At 44.0% G+C, this 14,303-nt stretch overlaps 1 protein-coding gene across 12 annotated transcripts in view; it reads right to left on the bottom strand.

The window, feature by feature from the left end:
• Window positions 1–7,514: 7,514 nt before the first annotated feature.
• The window catches only part of LAMA2 (laminin subunit alpha 2), a 1,150,433-nt gene continuing 1,143,644 nt past the window's right edge, over window positions 7,515–14,303 (bottom strand). For all 12 annotated transcript variants that reach the window (XM_068231524.1, XM_068231529.1, XM_068231525.1 and 9 more), the window contains 3 exons: window positions 12,487–12,617; window positions 9,074–9,296; window positions 7,515–7,835 (listed from right to left, as the gene is read on the bottom strand). In XM_068231524.1, coding sequence (XP_068087625.1) covers window positions 7,684–7,835; window positions 9,074–9,296; window positions 12,487–12,617 — 506 coding nt within the window. In that variant the 3' untranslated portion in view covers window positions 7,515–7,683. The remainder of the gene's footprint in view (window positions 7,836–9,073; window positions 9,297–12,486; window positions 12,618–14,303) is intronic.

Here is a 14,303-nt window from a genome sequence, read left to right as displayed (position 1 = left end):
AATATGGGCAGAAGGAGTCTGTGTTTTTTATATATGGTTTTTATATTTGTTTTTCCCAGTAATGTGTAAGATGGGTAAAGGGAGGGTATCACTTGTATAGGTGTGTTCAAGAGTATCAGGTATTAATTGTAGCAGGTGTTGCATTGCGGGGAGGGTGGGAACCTGTAGGTGGGAGGGGTGGGGGTTGGAAGGAGCTCTTAGGTTTTATAAGCAGTAACCACACCCAGGTCTGCAGCCCCTGATGAGTTATTTAATAAGGAAATTGTTAGGTTGGACCCCAGATGTGGCAGTGCACGAGTACTAGTGAAGCCAGCTGTGTTGGAAAGCAGTGAGATGGAGGCTGTGCGTGCAGCAGCCAACCACACACTGCAAATACAGCACTTTGGGAGGAGCCAGCTGAAGCCACTTGAATGGTGGAGAGCTGTACATAAAAATCTATGCTGTTTTACAAGTCATTTTATATGAGTGCAATACTGTGAGGATCCGCGCGGCTGCCTGCGCAGGCAGGCAGCCTTTTGACCACTGTTCAGGTCTGCATTCTGCAGGTCTCTGGAAGAGAGACCTTTTGTCAGTTGTGCAGCTTGCTGCTGAGGAATTTGCATACGTTTGTCATGCAGATTGCCTAGCCACATTCTTTGTGGGCTTGCTCTATAAAGAGCTATGTTTCCCACAGTAAGTTGCTGATCATAAGGGTTAGTTCCTGTGAAACACTCCAAGTGTCAGCCTTGCTCTTTGTTTGAAGATTAGCTTAGAGTAATTCCTGGGACTGCACTAGGCAGGTTTCCCTAGTGCAGTTAGGATTGCATATCTGTTTTGTTTGTCTGTTGCGATTGTTCTGTCCCAGCGGTGGTCGACAGGAAGTCATTCTGATCTTGGTTCTTGGAGTATAGCTGGAGCAGCGGTTGCTACCAGCCATCTCCTCTATCTGTCTTGCCTGGATTGCACTCGCCTAGCGCTAGTGCTGTGGATCCTATCTCTCACTTGTTTCTGTTTTCGTGTATCTGTCTTGTCTGCTACGAACGCTTGCTGGAGGCTCGGTGAGGTAACCGTTAAGCAAGCGCTCGCGTCCTCTGTTTCATGTTTGTCTGTCGGTGGTTAGTTAGGCGTGCTTGTCTCTATTGTGCTTATCACGTGGAGACCGCGCATAAACGCGTGCACTGTTGCGAATGAGTGCGGTGTTCGCGTTTAGCTAGCGTTTGTTATTTTCCTTATCTCCTCATTGTATGATTTGCTGTGCCTTTGCTACTCTCGTGTTCTGCCTTGCTGTAGCCTTGTGTCACCCCTGGCAATCGCCTCTCTCGCGATTGCGTTCCTACTTCATATCTGCTGTTGTGTATGCACCGTCGCGGGTTGGCGACTAGTTTGGTGCACACACATACAATCTGTCCCTTTGCTCAATCTCATTCGCAATCGCTTCTCAGGCGATTGCGTTCTCACTCGGTTTCCTTGTTGTGTGTCTGCCGTCGCAGGTGGCGGCTAGATTGGTGGACATACATACATTCCTCATCTGTGCTTATTCGGTCTTGTGTCTCTGTTAGCAATCGCCATCTCTGGCGATTGCCTTCTCACTTTGTCTTCATGGTTGTGTGTTCATCGTTGCAGGGTGGCGACTAGTTTGGTGAACACGCATACCCTCTGTCGCTTTGATCTCTCTCTTTCAGGGCTGTCTTGCCCTGCGTTTCTTCCCTTCGTGCAATTCCTGTCTGGCGTGTGTGGCAGGGTAGAGGAGCTGTTCCTCTGCACTCCACAGCTCCCCCTGTCGACAGGAATTTCCCTCTACAGGTGCATTGCACCTTTTGCTGGGTTCCCACAAATAATACGCTTGTGGAGGATTTCCGCAGTGTCAGCGCACGTCTTGTGCACAGATCACGGAGAGAATTCCACAACCGTTACAGTATGACCAGCCAAACCGAAATTCCCAGTGTAGAGGGAATTTCCGATTTGTACGATTTGGTCAAAGATGGGTCCTGTGTCTTTAAGAGGTTTAAGATACTGGACTCTGAAACCAGAGATGAGTTTTTTCCTGCAGTGCATGATGCTGATCAGATTAGGTTATGCAACATGTCTCTGTCATTTCCATATGCTAATGAGTTGGTGCTTGCAGGCCAGTCTGCTGATTTGATTTGTCAGCCAAAAGATTCGTTGCCCATAGCAACCACAAATAAAGAGGTTATTTCTGTCAAGTCTGAAAGGTGCAAAACCATTCAGTATGATAATGATGTTGCTCAGTCTCCGGGTTTTTTGCCCCAATCCAAAGCTTATGTGGATCCTATTATAGGTAGGATCACACACTATATTAAAGCAGTTAAAAAATCTGTTCTTGTTCCTGAACTCCACCCATATGGAGATTATCTGGATACTGGCCTGTTTGAACCTCCATTTGCCTCATGGGACATTGGGGCCTTGATGGAGGAATTTGATTTTGAATGGAAAGCCTTTTGTGATTTTTACATCGCAAAAAGCGAAGATGTCTTGAATGATTGTCTCTATTCTATGTACCTTTTGATTGATTCCGATGAATGTGACAAGGGTGATGTGGATCTGGTGATTTATGTATGGCAGACGATTTTGGATGAGTTGCACACACACCAATCAATTGATTCCAATAAAGAGACATCATTGTCGAATGATTGTTCCTGCCTTTCTGGGGTAAAGCATGTGAGTCGTGACATTGTGCGATCTGAAATGAGTGGGTGTGCCACTGTGGTTGATTCCTGTGCGAATCCTGGAGGATTCTCTCCTGACTGCGTGCAGTTTGAATCTGTGCGATCTGATGCCTGTTTCTCTGATGTTCCTGCAAATTGTGATCAGCATGAATGTGCCAGTTTTCTCAAGGATGTGTGTGACCCCTTGTCATTTAGAGACAGATCTTTAAGATCTTCCATCTGTGATCCTGCTATGGGGAAAATTCCTAAATTATGCAGCATCAAAAGTAAAATTAATATGTCTAATAAAGTTTTTCCTGATGTTGTCGCTATTTCTATTGCAAATGCGTCTTTGTCTCACCCTGTTCACACCTGTAAGGGCCTGTTGCCTGGTGACAGTTGCTCCAGTGTTTCTGTCCTGAATGCCTTACAGTCTGCCCCGCAGATCGCGGAGGTTTGCACTATGGAAGCGTCAGTTTCACAACCTAAAGCGATTTTTGATTCGCAAGTTTTGCGTTCTGACTCCTTGGATTTGACATTGTTAGCCGAATCTAAGAGTGAGACAGCGCTTCGGTTTTGCGAATCTGATGCTGAAGCCTCTTTGTTTTGCCCAGAGAAGCTTTCTCTGAATCTGCCCTGTACCATGAATGAAAAAATTATCTCCACTCACACTGACATTTGTGAGTCCCTTTCTTGTTCTGAGGAAAATGCTGATTCTGCACCTTGTACTCTGGATGAGTTAATATGGCCTTGTTTAGAGTCTCCTGCAGTGTCCCTAGAGGCTCGTCTAAGTATTGCTACTATACTCACCTGTTTTTCTGCAGTTCTGGAGTTGCAAGCTAGTTTGACTGCTACGCAGAATTCTGGGTGCAGTGAGATTAAAGTTAGGGAGTCAGTGTGTGTTCCAGAAAATATTCTCTGTACATTCCGCTCATGATGATGAAATTCAGTCTCAGTTTATGGTGGAACCTTCCCTGGGACATCTGCCCTGTCCACAAAATAAAGTTCCAGTTTTGCCCTGTAACATGGATAGTTCAGAATCCTTCTCAGAAAACTTGAAAAATGATGTTCCTGAGGTCTTTTCTGATGTCCTGGAGACCTCCGAGTTCCTCCCAAAGGGTGCAGAACTTGTAGGAGATGTCTCCTGCCCCCCAAGCCCTCCTGAGGTGTTGCCCACTTCAGTAGGCATTGCTGTTGTGCTGACTACTTTTGCAGCTCTGGTGGAGCTTCACTCATATGTAGTCAATGATGATATTATTGTCACAGAGATTTCTAGGTTTGAGTCCAAGCCTTCTTTTGAAAGTCCAGTGCTTGTGACCACTGCTCGTGATGATTCTCTGCCCGGTTCTGGTTTTGGATTTGTCGTGACAGACTCTGAGGTTGGCAGTTCCTCGACGTGTCCTGAGGTTCCCCTTGGGCTAGTGTACCCCGATGTGTTCTGTGACCCAGAAAGCCCAAGTGTGTCTCGGTTACCAGCCTGCTCAGATGCTTCCTCGCTGGAAACCTGTTCTGATGTTGCCTGCCTGCCTGCATGCCCAGAGGTGGTTCCTGAAGGCCCTGTTCTTGATGCTTGTCCTGGTAATTCTGAATCTGGAATTGTCATTGGTTCCATAGGGGTTCTTGATAGTTCTCAATGTGAGCCTGGTGATCGTTCTGCCCTCCTGGGATCTCTGCGGAGCTTCAAAGTGTTCTGAGAGATCCTGGGAGAAATATTTCCTGGTACCTTGGATGAAATCAGCAGTGGGTGCTTTGTGGAAAGGGACACTTCGAATGGGTATTGTGGCAGGTTTGGTATTTTTGGACGGTCCTTGGAAGGTGGTGGGCATGGCTCGGTGGGTGTCGATGGCTTCTTCTCTGGCATTCACAGTACTGATGGGTGTTACGCTGAGACTTGTGGTGCTGATGGGCATGTTTCGGTGGCTTCTCCTTCCGATGAGGTCGGTTTCGGGTGGGCTGACTCTGGAATTGGGCCTTGTCGGGCTGCCTCGACCTTCATGAGTCTTCAGTTAGAGTCTTTTGCAAATATCAGTTTAGAGGCTCGTCTGGAATCCGAGCCTAGAGGGGGGGGGGGTACTGTGAGGATCCGCGCAGCTGCCTGCGCAGGCAGGCAGGCAGCCTTTTGACCACTGTTCAGGTCTGCATTCTGCAGGTCTCTGGAAGAGAGACCTTTTGTCAGTTGTGCAGCTTGCTGCTGAGGAATTTGCATACGTTTGTCATGCAGATTGCCTAGCCACATCCTTTGTGGGCTTGCTCTATAAAGAGCTATGTTTCCCACAGTAAGTTGCTGGTCATAAGGGTTAGTTCCTGTGAAACACTCCAAGTGTCAGCCTTGCTCTTTGTTTGAAGATTAGCTTAGAGTAATTCCTGGGACTGCACTAGGCAGGTTTCCCTAGTGCAGTTAGGATTGCATATCTGTTTTGTTTGTCTGTTACAATTGTTCTGTCCCAGCGGTGGTCGACAGGAAGTCGTTCTGATCTTGGTTCTTGGAGTATAGCTGGAGCAGCTTTTGCTACCAGCCATCTCCTCTATCTGTCTTGCCTGGATTGCACTCGCCTAGCGCTAGTGCTGTGGATCCTATCTCTCACTTGTTTCTGTTTTCGTGCATCTGTCTTGTCTGCTACGAACGCTTGCTGGAGGCTCGGTGAGGTAACCGTTAAGCAAGTGCTCAGGTCCTCTGTTTCATGTTTGTCTGTCGGTGGTTAGTTAGGCGTGCTTGTCTCTATTGTGCTTATCACGTGGAGACCGCGCATAAACGCGTGCACTGTTGCGAATGAGTGCGGTGTTCGCGTTTAGCTAGCGTTTGTTATTTTCCTTATCTCCTCATTGTATGATTTGCTGTGCCTTTGCTACTCTCGTGTTCTGCCTTGCTGTAGCCTTGTGTCACCCCTGGCAATCGCCTCTCTCGCGATTGCGTTCCTACTTCCTATCTGCTGTTGTGTATGCACCGTCGCGGGTTGGCGACTAGTTTGGTGCACACACATACAATCTGTCCCTTTGCTCAATCTCATTCGCAATCGCTTCTCAGGCGATTGCATTCTCACTCGGTTTCCTTGTTGTGTGTCTGCCGTCGCAGGTGGCGGCTAGATTGGTGGGCATACATACATTCCTCATCTGTGCTTATTCGGTCTTGTGTCTCTGTTAGCAATCGCCATCTCTGGCGATTGCCTTCTCACTTTGTCTTCATGGTTGTGAGTTCATCGTCGCAGGGTGGCGACTAGTTTGGTGAACACGCATACCCTCTGTCGCTTTGATCTCTCTCTTTCAGGGCTGTCTTGCCCTGTGTTTCTTCCCTTCGTGCAATTCCTTTCTGGCATGTGTGGCAGGGCAGAGGAGCTGTTCCTCTGCACTCCACAGCTCCCCCTGTTGACAGGAATTTCCCTCTACAGGTGCATTGCACTTTTGGTGGGTTCCAGCAAATTATACGCTTGTGGAGGATTTCCGCAGTGTCAGCGCACGTCTTGTGCGCTGATCACGGAGAGAATTCCACAACCATTACAAATACCCTTTGATACTATTAGATAATTTTACAGTATTACGCTATGCAAGGCTTTCATTTGAGGTTTTTAGTGGCCATGAATGGGATATTGAAGGTGGAATAGGAAGTGGATTGTATCTGATCATGGAGGTTGGGGGGGACCTGGGAATATCCCCAACATGCTACTAGACCCTGGTGATCATCACATCTGGTGAGTGGCTTCTGATTGGATGTGGTGGAGGTGTACTGTGATGTGCAACAAGAGGGACCTTGACACATTTACTGAGGAGGAAAAGGACTTTATGTTGTGGTATTCCACAACACACATTCCACATTTTGCACCGAGTAAAGCCACATAACTTGGAAAAGCTGTAAGGAACTGTTACTTGGATGTATGCTGCTCTAAGGAGACCATTAGGAATGATGTGTATGTCTATTCCTGATGTTCTTATCTATGAAGGCTTTGCTCTTTGTGACGCTCAGAATTGCTTAGAATCCTTCAAAACATTTAGAATCTTATGCTGGACAGAAGCAGAGCCGAATCATCCACAAATCAAACCTAGGCAGGTGCTTAGGGCCTGGAGAGAATCAAAGGGCCTGGCTGATGCTAGCCCCCACCACATCTTACTGAAGAAGCCAGATGATTATCAGCAAAGGGCAAAGACTGCCTATGGCCATATTGTATCTTTTCAAGACAGAAGTGCTATCCTTTGTGTCTGTGAAAGATAACCTGTGGAGAAGATTGACTCCTGTGTTCATGATTAATTTTATATTTTGTAAAATGTATGTGTAATAGGCTTTATTAATGATATTATTAATGATACTATTGACATTGCTCAACAGATTTATGCTACACAATTTCCCCTTTGCTTTATCACACAGTCTTGCTGCTTAGCTGTAGTACTGAGCAGAGAATTGGCCTAAGAAGAAGCTGTGGTGGGCAGATCAATGATGGTAGCTGTTAGGTAACTGATGGATGGTTAATCACCTTTGATTGGCCCTCCATGGCTTACTCTTCCTCAGAGCTCTGTTTATGAGGCAAATCATCCACCCAACCTTCTGCTGGGATTGGAAATCCATTCCTTCTGAGGTTAAGAGGTTCATGCTGTGGTTAGTTCCTGCAATATGCTTCACACTGGCTTTTGACTTGAGTGCCAGTGTGTCCAATCAGTGTGGTGAGTGTTATCTCTTACTGCTCTGTAAATGAAGAATTTGAAGGGAGTCCAGAGGAAGTGCTGAGTGAACTTAGGAGATTTTATATGCTTTGATGCTGAACATTACATGGGATGTGGTTATTTCCTATAATACCATCTGATGACAGTTCTTTTGAAAGCCTGATGTTTTTAAAATACAATCCTATTTTTCTTTTTTTTATAAAACAGTCAATGCACATGTTTAGGGTACAGAAATGTACTTTTTATTTAACATAAAGGGGAAATAATTATTTTGTGAGCGACACGGAGACTCCAGAATATAGCAGCCAGTAAAGTCTGCATGGAGTTTGCATACGTGCATCAGAACATGGAAATGCTAGGTTATTGGTCACGATGGCAGTGTGATGAATCATGGACACGATAGCGGTTGCACTCCTTTTATCTCCAGTGATTTGCTGAAATTTATCTCTTGGGGTCTGGCTGTACCCTTGGTCAGTTTGAGATTTCTGATGCAGCCCTTGAAACTCACATTGGTGGTCAAGCCAAACTGCTTAATGTCTCCTGCACATAAAAGAGACACAATCGGAGATTATTATAGCTTCAGTCATGTCAATGCATTGCTACAATGAAACATATCAAATTAATATGTATGAAAAATATATATAATTTAACTGATTTTACACATTATGTTGGGCTGTCTGTACTTACTGTCTGTCCACTACTTACAAACGACTCGAGATTCAGAAATGAAAACAAAGTTGTCTCCATTTGCAAAATACACACAGTACTGTTTTTTTATAACATATTTTTGTTGTTAAATGTTACACTATTGTATAAACAGTTAAAGGTAGGTTAACACACATTAAAATTACAATGAAAACAACCAAAAAACATGATTTATATTATATGTCCAAATCCAGAGCTGTCTGAAAGTCAATAATGTATCAACATTTCACCATGTTACACAGACAGGACTCAACTTACAAACAAATTCAACTTACAATCTTTTTGTAAGTATGGGATGGCCTGTACTGTCAGTCAAATCTCTGTGTGATGTTAACTACACTCACCTCTCAGTTTCAATAACTGAGTTTAATAAATAATCAATTATTAAACATGGACTGTTTCTTTCCAGGCATTGGGCTCTATTCATAAAACATTTGCGGTAAAAAAAATCTTGGAGGGAAAACACTGCATCTGTATTTTAGACTTTTGTGTGCTAATTCATAAAAAAGTTTACACTTGCGATGTAAGGTCTGGGAATTCCTGCACTAAACTAGCAGTGCTGGCTGAGTTGTTACATTTGCTGGCTGAGTTGTTACATTTTCTCTTGCAGAGACAGAGTTAGTATAAAGGAGGCAGCCCCAGCATCTCTGCTCTGCTCTCACTGATGCAGCTGCCTGGGAGGTCTTTCTCATTCACTTCGCTGTTATCTTGGCTGTTACCCCTGGCTTATCGCCTCATCTAAACAGCCGGTGTTCTCCGACAGTATTCCGCCTGCTCTAATCTTTATAAATTAACCTTCAGTGACATGTGTTGTGATAATCTCCACACAAGGCGGTAATTTCCCGCACTGCTCAGGAATGTCAGATTTTCATGCGGAAACAGCTTTTATGAATGAACACTTTGCTAAATGGTCGGTAAAGTCAGCTGTTTCGAGTGGTAAGCACGCGGGAATGCTTTATGAATAGAGGCCATTGTGGACACATTACCCCTTCAGGGCATCTTTACTTCCATCATCCACCATCAGCTGTCAAAGTGTGCAGTGACAGCCCTCACAGCAATATAAATGTACTCACCAGGATATCCTCCAACAAAGACAGGATCGTTGGTGTCTGCGGATGTGGATGCTGAGTTTGGACTTGTGGCTTCTACTTTCTTGTCATCAATTATCATCTCTAAGCGGTGTTTTATTTTGCTTGCCACCACTCTGTGAAACTGTCCATCACACAAGCTAGTTGGCAGCTCTGGTTCATAAACTGCTGTAAAACGGCCAGCTCCATTATCTGCATGGAATAGAAGCTGAAGAAAAGGCAACATGTAAATGCACATCCTCAGAGATCTTTGTTTTGTAATTGGGCAATACTTTTACCCCCATGGTCTCCCCCCCCTCCCAATTTTTTTGCCTCCCCTACAGTGCAGGACTTTAGTGCCCTCTTATCTCTGACAGGTGAAGACTGCAGTGCCTGGTGAGATCTCTCTATTTCTCCTCTCTCCCAAGTCTCTCTGGCAATGTGCGTCTACCTGTTAACCCTCTCCCTCATGCCTCACCCTCTTTCTTACTCTTTCCCTTTTCTCTTTCTAACATTTATCTCTCTCTGTCCTCATTACCCTGTGTCGCCTACATGTAATTTGGGCTCTTGAAATAGCCACTAGTAGACTATTGTTCAAATTACCAATATACTACTATGCAATTATATCGGTAATTTTTCCTATCACCTAACCTGCCCCTATTCTTACTTGAAACCTCCCTCTTTTGATGCCTAACCCTAACCAGCCCCTGCAACTACAGATATGGTATGCTGGGACCCACCAAAGGCTCCTATGTTAAAAGCCGCGATTAACTGACTGTCCTCAGAGGAGCTCACAATCTAATCCCACCATAGTCATATGCAGCTGGGTCATAGTGTGTGACTGGCAGCTAGGTGGTGGTATGTGTGCGGCTGGGAGCTAGGCGGTGGCACGTGTGTGGCTGGGTGCTAATTGGTGGTACGTGTGTGCAGCAGGGTGCTAGGTTTGTGGGTATTATTTTTTGTATTAAAGGAAAGGGGCTTCATGCAATGTTTTGCTGGGCAAGCCTTCTGGGGACACCCAAAATGTCCAAAATGCCCTGGTCCTTAAAGGGGGTTTTATAGCCTGCCCTGAAGAGGTTAAGGAAACACATTTCCATAATTTGGCTTATTCCTATTTATGATACTCTTAAAATATTTATAACTCTGTAAAAGTTATTGCATACAGCTTGTTGGTGGGTAAACGTTCCTGATGTACTCAGGATAAATGTCATGTTTGACCCTTTATTAAAATTGCCCTGGGCATAGAAACAATATGATCTGTAAAGCTAGCACAGTCAGTGCACGCTCAATGAACTAATATCAGATATACAGAAGAAGAAGAAGATTATGTTCTGATTTCTAAAGTGTCTGTGTCACATTCTTGTTTCAAGTCAATTGCACAAAAAAATGTACTTGTCAGCAAACAAGAACTTAAATCCTTTTCATTTTTCCACTGGGGAGTGAAATCCTGGAAACTGTCCCAGAGCATATGTATAATAGCTTGTAACTTGCGTCAAACACAGGATCCAACTGCAATTGGCTGTCAATCATGTTGTTTAACATTTTGGCATGCTAATTGGCAATTAGATACGACATAACTCTGTTCTTTTTATAGGAAACCAAAATGAAATCCGGCTTATTTTTTTCAGAAATAGTTGTGCATAAAATATTATTTACAGTGTTAATGTTTTATATTCTGCCTTTAGCATTTCCTCCCTTACACTTAAGGCAAGAAATCTAAGCTACATAAAAATAAATAAATAAAGCGAACCCGCAGTCTGGCATAACATTCAATAAAAGTGTGTTTTCCTGCTTTTTGCTGCCCATGCATTTATCCTTTTAGCTATTGTCTCAGAGTAATGTCATCAGTGTAACAATCACTTGTTCCCCCAGCATAAAACACAGCGGGGCAGACAACTGCCATTACAATGGATATTATGTTACATTCATCCCGGAAACTCTTACAGTGAGGTAACCTTTGTCCTCCCTGCTTATAGTCTTACTGAATCCAGGAAACAGCAAAAACGTCTGCACCAGCTGCACTATGAACATTGCATAAATGCTGCATAGGCATTACAATGCAGCCATTATGTCAAACCCCAATGCACCACTATGACTGTAGCCTCAATCTTTTCAGTAACTATCTAGTAAATAACTGTTTGCTTATAAAAGTTCTTATGGTGTATCTAAGGGTGTAAACACTTTTAATATTGATTGGCCAATCAATGACTAATTTTACCACCTCCATATAGTAGGAGGGCCAACAGATTTTGAATGTTATGAACAGATTGTTTGGGTAAGCTCTCATACTACATGGAAGTGGTGAAATTTGCCAGTCATTGGCCTATCAACATTGGATGTGTTTACCAGACTTTAACCCAAGGCTTCCCTACCCACTCCTCAAGTACCATCAACAGTGCATGCTTTGTGGAAATCCAGAGGTAGTTAATCAGCTCTACTGACACACTAATTGCCCTACTTGGGAATATGTGCCATCTCCTGCAAAACATAATACTGTTGAGAAAAAGTTAGAAGACAGTGTTGGGAAGCCCCAATCCAATCTACTGGGTCTGAGGGGATATTGTGCAGACACTCCTACACATGAATGCGGCCGCCTATAGCGGTAGGTAGCATTTGTGAGGATTGGAAATACATCTGATCCAGGACGGAAGTTTGGTGGATGGAGCAGCATATGTGCCAGTACATCTTGTGGAGGAGGATTGCTGAAAATACCTGGTCCCCAGTTTTGAGTGGGACAAACGCTCTTCAGCCTACCAACCTATATGGGCTGATCGGCAAGAATCTCAGGTGAGATTATTCCACGATTAGCTAACCAGTTTTCTCAAATTGTTTATTAAGTGTGCTCTCACTCAGAGCCGGGACAAGGTCCTTCAGCACCCAAGGCTGAGACAGCAAAGTGCGCCCCTTCATCCTTCCCACCCCAGCCGTCACACACTGATTGCTATTAGACTAAGAGGGCCACAGGGCCCACAACCTCCCCAACACCTTAATATCTAGTTATCTGGCTTGCAGTCACTGTTATGTATTCCCTTTTCTTATTTCTTTCTGCTTCAAACATAATTGGGAATGACAGCTGAATGAATTGTGCACCCCCTCCTACACTGCACCCTGAGGCTGGAGCCTCTCCAGCCTCGGCCTGGCCCTGCTCTCACTCCTCCCCCCTCTTCCCATCATCCTTAAGTACAGGATATCTGAATGAGAAACACATATATAATAGAATTGGTTTGCAGAAAGAATACCTTTATTTAGTGTCAATGCAGAAGGTTCTATGTCATGGCATGTCACATAAAATATGTCTACCCATTAAACCAAAACTCTTCAAAGATTTCTGAGATGTATAATAAAAGGACACAAAAACATGTCTTTATAACTAAAATACTTATAAGAAAGTGAAATACACTAATGTTTGAATTACTTACTTTTCCATCCACAAGTTCAATACCCAGGCCATCCATTTTCTTGCCGCTAATGCCAATAAGAACACCATTGGTCCTTGTTGTGCGAAATTCCAGTTCTACTATCAGATCTGTGCCTACTTTAAAAGCTCCAACTGAAAACAAGAAGAAAAAAAAAATCTGTAAAAACAAAACTGTATATCTGCTTTAAGACAAAAAAATAAAATAGAAATCAACCATTCATTTTTTTTAGTTATAATAATGGCAGTATTTGTATAGCGCCTTTCTCCTGTCGGACTCAAAGCGCTTGCGAGGCAGCCACTAGAGCGCACTCAGTAGGCAGTAGCAGTGTTAAGGAGACTTGCCCAAGAAACTCCTTACTGAAATAGGTGCTAGCTTACTGAACAGGCAGAGCCGAGATTTGAACCCAGGTCTCCTGTGTCAGAGGCAGAGGCAGAGCCCTTAACCATTACACTATCCAGCTTAATGAAAATGAATTAGAAAATGGTGTACAGTAACTGGTGACTTAGCAAACTATCTCACGGATCAGAACTCAACATCTCATAAGACTACAGGAAATTAAACAGCTGTTTGGATCCCTTAGAAGTTCACACTGTGACATGTTTATAACATACAATATAAACACAACAGCATACAATGGGATACAAGTACAACTTTGGATAACAACACAGCAGACTGGACCAGCTTCGGTTCCCAATTTTTGAAAGTACTAAGGAGGTTATAGCACCACCATCATTTTCATGTGACAAATAATGCTACAGGTAAATTCATATTAAGTGCTTTTGTCCTGGAGAATTTGTTTATAGCCAATAGGGAACATAGCAGTGTCGCTAAATATAAGGCCTTTTCTCTATTGATACTGTATTCTAGTGTGCTAGACTATCATCATCCAAAAAGCAGAGCTATATGAATAAGTAATAAAAACAGACTGGTTGTTCTTTTTCATTAGCCAGCTCATCCTAAGTTTTGATCTCAGTGGGTTAGTTCACTTGGCTAGTAAACATTTGACACACAAGGGCATATGCAATTGAAGGTGATAAGAAGCTTGCAGTGTGTGTGCTTCTTATTACCTGACATTGCTCAGTATTTACCTGCAAATTCAATTGATGTCCAGCAGGGGCGTTTCTAGGGTCCCTGGAGATCGGGGGCACCTGTTGGCACCAGGCGGGGAGGCACATGCAAACAATGGGCGTGGTCATGCGGTGAGTGGGCGTGGCCATGGGTGGGGCCAAATGTACATGAACTTAGCAGCGGTGTAAGCTACGGATAACGGGTCTGCCCATCGAAATATTGGACGGAGGCCCCTGTCCTTTATTTAGATAATTTACAATCAGTATAGGCATAGATCAAAGATGTATACGCACATACAATTTTGATTGGTCAATCACTGACCCCCAATTTTCCCACCCCCGTGCAGTAAGTGGGCCAACAGACAGTGAATTTTATGAACAGAGCTAAAATTGGCTAATCAAAATTGTATGTGTGTACCAGGCTTTACAGCTAATACTGTACATACTGAAAGTAGCAGGGATCAGCATACAATACAGCTGGTTTACAATCAAAGGCACAGAGTAACACCTTACACTGTACACACTGGAGGTAAATCAGCACACAGTGCAGGCACTAGAGAACAGCGTATACTGTACATACTGTAGGCAGCAGAATTCAGCACACTGCAGCTAGCGTGCCAAAAATATGAGGATCACGTTGTGCGGCGTGCTTATCGCGCTGCACCGAAAAATGGGTGGGCCATGGACCAGAATATAGGTGTGGTAACGGGTGGAGACAAATTTACATGAACCTAGCAATGGTGGGACATC

The sequence above is a fragment of the Hyperolius riggenbachi genome, chromosome 4 (assembly GCF_040937935.1).
Source record: "Hyperolius riggenbachi isolate aHypRig1 chromosome 4, aHypRig1.pri, whole genome shotgun sequence".
In the NCBI taxonomy this organism is placed as follows: Eukaryota; Metazoa; Chordata; class Amphibia; order Anura; family Hyperoliidae; genus Hyperolius; species Hyperolius riggenbachi.
This window is presented reverse-complemented; position numbering and strand designations above follow the sequence as displayed.